The 8,334-nt window shown below is 62.8% G+C and overlaps 1 protein-coding gene across 1 annotated transcript in view; it reads left to right on the forward strand.

Moving 5' to 3' along the window:
- The first annotated feature begins 1,003 nt into the window (after nucleotides 1–1,003).
- Nucleotides 1,004–8,334, forward strand: part of LOC113204145 (cadherin-related tumor suppressor) — a 76,237-nt gene continuing 68,906 nt past the window's right edge. Inside the window, exon 1 of the mRNA XM_052267884.1 lies at nucleotides 1,004–6,438. Coding sequence (XP_052123844.1) covers nucleotides 1,171–6,438 — 5,268 coding nt within the window. The 5' untranslated portion in view covers nucleotides 1,004–1,170. The remainder of the gene's footprint in view (nucleotides 6,439–8,334) is intronic.

The following is an 8,334-nucleotide window of genomic DNA, read 5'->3' on the forward strand; positions in this document are numbered from 1 at the left end:
CTTTCTGCTGATCCTAGATAGATAGATAGATAGATAGATAGATAGATAGATAGATAGATAGATAGATAGATAGATAGATAGATAGATAGATAGATAGATAGATAGGCATGCATGACCGCGGTGCCGGAGCCTCCGCGTGCGTCCACAGCGCGTCGCCCCACGCCATGTTGACCAGCGGCGATGAGCGGACAGGTCCAAAACACGGCAGGAGCCCCTGTCCGCCCCATCCTTCCCCATTTGACTCCGGGCGTGGCGGGGCGGGGCGGGGCGACCGCTGCGATCGTGGCCCGCACAGGCCCGCGCGGCCGCCGCCATCTTGAATACCAATCCTCCCTAGCTAGATTCTCATCCCGAGGCCCGGCGGGCCCGGCAGGCCAGTGTGTGAGTGCACGAACAAGAAAGGGAGCAGCGTGGAGCAACGCCACACCCACCGGAGCTCCCCGTGCACGGCGCCGCGGCCGCGGCCGAGATCGCGTCCTCGCCGACCCGCCCGGGCCGCACGACGGGGACCTGTCGACGCCGGTGACGCTGGTTAGGTAAGGACCACGATGGCAGGTCGCTATGGGGGCCCGATGGACTCCTCGTCGTCCAGAAACGGCCGCAAATCTTGACTTTCCGCGGCGGCCGAGCTCGGGGAGCACAAGTTGGTGAGACTCGAGCCATAGCGACATGACCGCCAGCGCGGCCCGAAAGACCCGACGGACCCGACCCGAACCCAACGAGCGAGCCGAGCCGAGCCCAGCCGAGCGGGGCCGCGTCCGGGGCGTATCTGCCGTCCCGCTCCGCCCCGGGGCTCAGGTGCGGGCAGCTGCCTCCGAAGCGACCTGACCAGCCCACCGGGCTGGCAGGCAGACAGGCGAACGGCCAGCCCGAGCAGGCGGCCGCGGCGGACCGTAGGCGGGCGCACAGGTGGAGGGAAGGGGGTGGGTGAGGGGGAGGGGACCGGCCTGGAGCCGGGCGGGGAGGGCGGGCGGAGGAGAAGGGAGGAGGGTTCCTCAGTGAGTGCTGGAACGCAGCGAGGTGAGGCTCGTACGTGTCGCGTGGCGTCGGGCTGATCGCACCGGGACAAGTGTCGCGTCGTGTGAATGTGATAGTGAACGCGTGTGCTTCTGTGATAAAGTGTGTCGCGAGTGATAGTGTGAGCGTGTGATTGGATACAGTGATGATGTGATGTGCAAAGCCATGCGTGCGAGCGTGCACGCCCTCCTGCACGCCCTGTGCGTGCTCGCGCAGCTGGCGCTGTCCGTGCACGCGCAGGGCCCATGGCCCGGGCCAGGACCGGGCCCCGGGTCAGGGCAGGGCCCCGGCGAGCAGATGCAGTCCCGCGCCGTGGAGACGCGCGTCCAGCTGGAGATTCTGGAAGGCCAGCCCCGAGGCACAGTGGTGGGCGGCATACCGACCAAGCCAGGATTCACCTACCGCTTCAACGAGCCACCCCGGCAGTTCACGCTCAATGCCACCACGGGGGAGATCAGGACCACCACCGTCCTGGACAGGGAGTCCCTCCGCAATGAGCGCTACGACCTGGTGGTCCTATCGTCCCAGCCCACCTACCCCATCGAGGTCCGCATCGTGGTAGTGGACGTCAACGACAACAGCCCCGAGTTCCCCGAGTCCTCCATCGCGGTGTCCTTCTCGGAGAGCGCGGCCGCGGGCACGAGGCTGCTACTGGATGCGGCCTCGGACAAGGACCAGGGCGCCAACGGCGTGTCCAACGACTACCAGATCGTGGACGGCAACGTGGACGACAAGTTCAGGCTCGAGGTCACCGACAACCCGGCCGGCGGAGCCTACCTGCACCTGGAGACGACGGGCAAGCTCGACCGGGAGACGAGGGCCAACTACAGGCTCAACATCTCGGCGAGGGACGGTGGAACACCGCCCAGACACGGATACCTGCAGGTCAACGTCACCATCCTGGATGTGAACGACAACCCGCCCATCTTCGACCACTCGGACTACACCGTGTCGCTCAATGAGTCTGTGACGCCCGGATCAGCTGTTCTGCAGGTCATGGCCACCGATTCAGACGAGGGCGACAACGCCAAGATAACCTACTATCTGGCTGACCTGGAGAGACAGTTCGTCGTTGACCCGGAGACGGGCGTCATCACCACGACCGAGTCGTTGGACTGCCCACACCAGCAGAGCTGCCCACAGACCTCACAAGAAGGGGAGAACGCCCAGCCCCGGCGCGGTAGCTGTCCAAAGTCGTGTGTCTTCACAGTGTTCGCCCGGGACCACGGCAGCCCCCGCCAGGACGGCAGGACATACGTGACCGTCAGCCTGGTGGACGCCAACGACCACGACCCCACCATCCGCTTCAACTACTTCCCCGCCACGTCCACGTTCGCCACGGTGGACGAGAACGCGGCCAACGGGTCGGTCGTGGCCGCCATCTCCGTCGTTGACAAAGACGAGGGCCTAAACGGCGCCACGACCGTGGGCATCGCGGCCGGTAACGAGTTGAACCACTTCCGGCTGGACTCGCTGAACGACTTTGACATCGTGCGCGTGAACGGCATCCTGGATCGCGAGCAGATCAACAAGTACAACCTAACGATTGTGGCTGCCGACAAGGGGTCCCCGCCACGCACCGCCACCGCCTTCCTCATCATCCAGGTGAACGATGTGAATGACCACGAGCCCGTGTTCACCAAGAGCGAGTACTCCGCAGTGCTGAGCGAGCTGGCGCCCCCGGGCACCTACGTGGCGGGCATCACCGCCACCGACGAGGACACGGGGGTCAACGCCCAAATCTACTACGCCATCGTGTCTGGAAATGACCAGCAGTGGTTCCACGTGGACGCGGGGTCCGGCCTGGTCACCACCAGGGCAGCCCTCGACAGGGAGATCCAGGGCACCGTCGAGCTCAACATCTCGGCTCGGGACGGCGGCCCCAACCCCAAGTGGGCCTTCACCCAGCTGAAAGTGACCATCCTGGACGAGAACGACGAGAGCCCGCGTTTCTCGCAGGACGTGATCAACGTGTCGCTGCCGGAGGGCACGCCCCCGAACACCCTCGTCGCCATGCTGACGGCCGCGGACCACGACCAGGGCACCAACGGCAGTGTCACCTACTCCCTGCAGGCCGACGCGCTGCAGCGCTACCCTGGCGCCTTCGCTTTGGACTCGATCACGGGGCAGCTCACCACCAAGGCCAAGCTGGACCGGGAGGCCATCCCCAGCTACGAGATCGTCGTCCTGGCGAGAGACCAGGGCTCGCCGCTCCGCTCCTCCACCTCCACTGTGCACTTGACCGTCAGTGACGTCAACGACAACTCCCCCGTCTTCTACCCAGTACAGTACTTTGTGCACGTGCACGACGACACCCCCCTGGGGACGTCCGTGGCGCGTGTCACTGCCCAGGACGCCGATGAGGGGGATAACGCCGAGATTCGCTTCGCCGTGGAGAGCGGCGGTGAGGGGCTCTTCCACATCGACGAGGCCACGGGCGTGCTTTCAATCAAGTCGCCCCTGCGCGCCGCGCAGAAGTCCCTCTACCGACTGCGCGTGTCCGCCAGGGACGCAGGTGACAGGCGGGCCCCAGAAGACGCCCTCATCGAGGTGGTCAAGACCCGGAAACTGGAGAAGCTGGAATTTGAATCTGAACGCGGTTATGACTTCCAGGTGGCAGAGGACGACTCCCGTGAGGAGGCCGCCGTAGGCAGACACGTGGGGCAGGTCAAGGTACGTGGAGAGGCGGACAGCGTGCGGTACAGCCTTGTGTTCGGCGACGTCAACAAGGTGTTCAACATGGACGAGAGGACGGGTGGCCTGTCCACGGCCAGCAGGGTTGACAGGGAGCAGGCCGCCACCTACAGGTTGACGGTGGCCGCGCGGTCCGGGCTCGCCTACGGGCAGACCACCATCAACGTGACCGTCCTGGACGTCAACGACAACGAGCCCCGTTTCAGCCGTGAGCGCGAAGATGTCCGTTTGGCCGAAAACTCGGCCGTCGGCCAAGAGGTGTACCTTGCTCACGCCCAGGATCGCGATGCAGGCGTCAACAGCCGTATTCTGTACAGCCTCAGCAAGAACCCAGACGATCAGTTCCGCATCGTGGAAACAACTGGCGTCGTCTACCTCAACCGCCCCATCTTGACGGAACCGGGGACGTCCATGCAGCTCGAGGTCACCGCCACGGACAGCGGCAGGCCCGCGTTGTCTTCGAAGAACACGGTTGTCGTGACTGTCGAGGATGTCAACGACCACACACCTGTCTTCGACCACACCTCCTACGAGACGTCCCTGCTCGAGTCCACACCGGTGAACAGTCGTTTCTTTGCTCTGGCAGCTAGCGACCAGGACTTGGGCGCCAACGGCTTGGTGTCCTACAGCATCACGGAGGGTGACGGCGACGGCAAATTCGGCGTCTTTCCAGACGGCTTCCTGTACGTGCGCAGCGCCCTGGACCGGGAGGAGAAGGACTACTACGCGCTCACGGTGACGGCTCGGGACAACGGCGACCCGCCGCGCTCCTCCATGGTCCCCGTGGTCATCCACGTGGTTGACGAGAATGACAACGCCCCTGAGTTCAACAACGCCACGTTTAACTTGGTGCTTCGGGAGAACGAGCCCCCAGACACCTTCGTCGGCAAGCTCATGGCCTCAGACAAGGATATGGGCCGCAACGCCGAGCTCACATACTCCATCGCCAGCCCCAACAACGACTTCACCGTGGACCCGCGCAACGGCTTCATCAAGACCCTGCACATGTTCGACCGCGAGGAGCTGCTCCGCACCACGGGCCAGACCGTCGTCACCCTGGAGGCGTACGTGGCGGACAACGGCCAGCCGCGGCTCCGCGACAAGGTGAAGGTCAACGTGTACATCACGGACGTGAACGACAACCCTCCCCGCTTCCTGCGCACGCCCTACCGCACGCAGGTGTCCGAGGGCTCCACCGTCGGCACGCAGGTGCTCCGCGTCTACACGATGGACGCCGACGAAGGGCTCAACGGCGACGTGTTCTACTCTATCCTGGCGGGTGACTCCGAGGGCCGCTTCGCCATCGACGAGGCCACGGGGCAGATCGCCCTGGCTCGACCATTGGACCGCGAGACAGTCTCAAAGTACACGCTGCAGGTGGTGGCTATGGACGCGGGGCTCAACACGCGGCTCAACAGCAGCACTACAGTCGTTGTCGACGTCCTGGACGAGAACGACAACGCCCCCGAGTTCACGCAGAGCGAGTCCCACATCGAGGTGCTGGAGACCACCGCCATCAACACGAGACTCATCCAATTCAGAGGCTCCGACGCCGACCTGGGTGTGAACAGCGAGGTGACCTTCTCCATCACGGCGGGAAACCGAAGGGACACGTTCCACGTGGACCCTGCCTCTGGCGAGCTCTACCTGTACAAGCCGCTGGACTTCGAGGACATCAACGCCTACACACTCAACATCACGGCCTCGGACGGAGGGAGCCCCCGGCTCTCCACCACCATCCCCTTCCGAGTGACCGTCCTGGACAGCAACGACAACCCACCGGCCTTCCCCAACACGGCTATCGTCCGCCAGATCCGCGAGGGCATCCCCGTCAACACCCCCATCGTGACCGTCACAGCGGAGGACCCCGACTCGGGCGCCAACGGCAGGATCGTGTACTCCATCACGGCGCAGGAGCCCGAGGGACGCAACGGCCGTCAACACTTTGGCATCAACCCGAGCACGGGCGTCGTGCACACACTGCTCCCCATCGACCGCGAGTCCGTGGACACCTTCCGGCTCACTGTCGTGGCCTCCGACCAGGCCGAGCCAGCCGCGACGCGCCTCAGCGCAGAGAAGCTGGTGACCGTCATCGTGGAGGACGTGAACGATAACGCACCAGTGTTTACCTCCATGGCTGCCGTCGTGCTGCCCGCGTCCGGCGACGTGGTGACCACCGTGGCGGCGAGGGACGCGGACTCTGGCAGCAACGGGCTAGTCACGTACGAGCTGGTCAGCGGCGACCGCGAGCTCTTCGGCCTCGAGAGGTCGTCGGGTATCCTGAGCCTCCGCCGGCCGCCCAACCCCACCTTCTACCGCTACGAGCTGGCCGTCAAGGCCACAGATGAGGCCGTGCAGGTGGAGCGCCTCTCCACCGACGCGTACATGACAGTCCTGGCCGCGGGCGAGCCCGGCCCCGAGTTTCAGGGCGGCGCGGTGCGTGCCCAGGTCGCCGAGAACATGCCGGCGGGGACGTCCGTGGCCTCAGTGCGCGCCATCGTACCCTCTCGCCCCGACGCCGCGGTGGAGTTGTACGTGACCAACGTGACGGCCTGCGGGTCGGGCGCGCAGGCCGAGAGGCTGTTCGCCGTGGACCCCAAGCTCGGCGTCATCTCCACCACGCAGCCCATGGACCGTGAGGCCGGGCCGCCGTCCGCGCCCTGCTACAACATCGAGATCTTTGCAACCGTTGCTGGTGCCAAGAGACCGCAGACTCAAACGACAATGGTGAGTTGAACAAAATTTCTTACTACTTGGTTACTTATCGCGGGTCTTACCGACATTGGCCTATCCGCTCGAGAAGGAAGATGCCTAACGGTCTTATCAGCAAACCCTTTCCGAGCCGCGGCTGCCGCGGTAGCGAGTCGCGTGAACGCGTCCACACGTGAGAAAGTAGCTGTGCGGGTATGTGTGTGTGTGTTTCCCTGCTCCGCGCCTGGAGCACGGACCGTAATGAAATGAAACATTCAGCTTTTAAACGCACTTCACTTCCTCCCTCCACATTATCCTCATTATTGTGCTAAACACTCAGAACGGACCGAACTGGGCGCGCGGGCGTCACGCACAAAGTGTTTCTCTCCCCCTCCACCCTGACGCTCTCTCTCTTTCTGTCTCCCTCTCTCTCGCTCCCTCCTGCTCTTTCTCGCTCCCTCTCACTTGTCCTCTCGGTCCTCTCTCCCCTCCCGCTCTCCCTCTTTAAAGGGCTGCGCTCTTGAAGGCCGATCTATATCGTCCATTGGACCGCTGGTCCACACAGGGCCGCGTCGGGCGTGGCGCGGCGTGGTCCTCTGCCGCCTTCTCAATGGGTGCTGATTGCCAGATAAAAATCACCCGCCACATTCTATCGGTGTTTTTATTTGTTTTCTACGAAAATGCGTCACCCCCATAAGCTCGGTAACCCACGCTTTTCGTTGCCTCATCGCACCCGTTCAGTGGTTCAGACCTCCCTACTGATGAGGAGGGAGAGAAAGGAGAGGTAAAGGGGGGGGGGGGGGCAGATCGAAAATTATGTGACTGATTGGAAGACTTCTCATGAGGCAAAGTACAGAGGAGTAGTCACCAAAGTTTTCGAGAGGCGCGGGGGTCGTTCAACCCACAATACAACCCACTCCTCCCGCCGCGGCGCTCTCTGCCCCGCCAGCAGCTCTTGGCAGTGTACGTCACTTTGCATACAACAGGCTGCACCGGCGCGCCCGTCCCGCCGCGGCTGATGGATTTACACGCGTCATATGCCACACGTATTATTGTTATTTTGCGTTATTACGAGGTCGTTAACCGCTTCATTTTATATACTCGATTCAAAATAAGCCGAATGTATTTTTTGGGGGGGCGGCCCGCCGTGCCGTCGCCCTGTTTACGATCGTGTGGAGCGTCCCCTCGCCCCGATCTGCGAAAGGATTGCAGCTGCAGCAGCAGTTCGGGCTGGGCGGAGGGGCGCGGCCGGGACCGCGACGCTGCGGCGGCGACGTGGCGACGACTTTGGCTACCCGGCCGGGCCGCGAGCTGGACGTGTGGTTGTGGGCACCTCCACCCCACCCCCACCCCTCCCGCCTGGGGTAGCACCATCCGCGGGGGAACTTCCACGCCATTGCCTCGCCCTTATCATCAGCCGAAGCCCATCAAGGAGAATATAAAACAACATATTCAGCGAGAAAAATTAGAGTGAGGAGGGGGAGGAGGAGGAGGCGGTGGCAGCGTTGGGCCGGGGGTTCATCTCTCTCGGCAGCCGTAAAAGTAAACGCCACGGCTATAAAATGTATGCACGCCGCCATTTTGAGAAAAGGATAAATATATCGCACAAAGATGCAGTCGCACTGCACACAGCACCCGCAGCGACCGGTTGGTTGGTTGGTGGGTTGGTGGTATGTAGTGGCGGTGTGGCAGCACCGAAAGCTACAGGTACAGTCTGACCAGGCATGTGTATGTACCGCCTGGAATTTCGTGGATGCTGTACCGCTTTGCAGGGGTGTCGGGCGGGTTTGCCTATCGCCATGCTTTAAGGCGGCAACGAGCAGGATGCGGCACGGTATGTACTACGAAAGTCAACTGGTTTACTTCACGGAAAAATAAATGACCTAGGCCAACAATGTCATATAAATCTCAAAACGAAACAATAATTTTTAT

The sequence above is a fragment of the Frankliniella occidentalis genome, unplaced genomic scaffold (assembly GCF_000697945.3).
Source record: "Frankliniella occidentalis isolate FOCC.00 unplaced genomic scaffold, Focc_3.1 Scaffold4, whole genome shotgun sequence".
Lineage (NCBI taxonomy): Eukaryota > Metazoa > Arthropoda > Insecta > Thysanoptera > Thripidae > Frankliniella > Frankliniella occidentalis.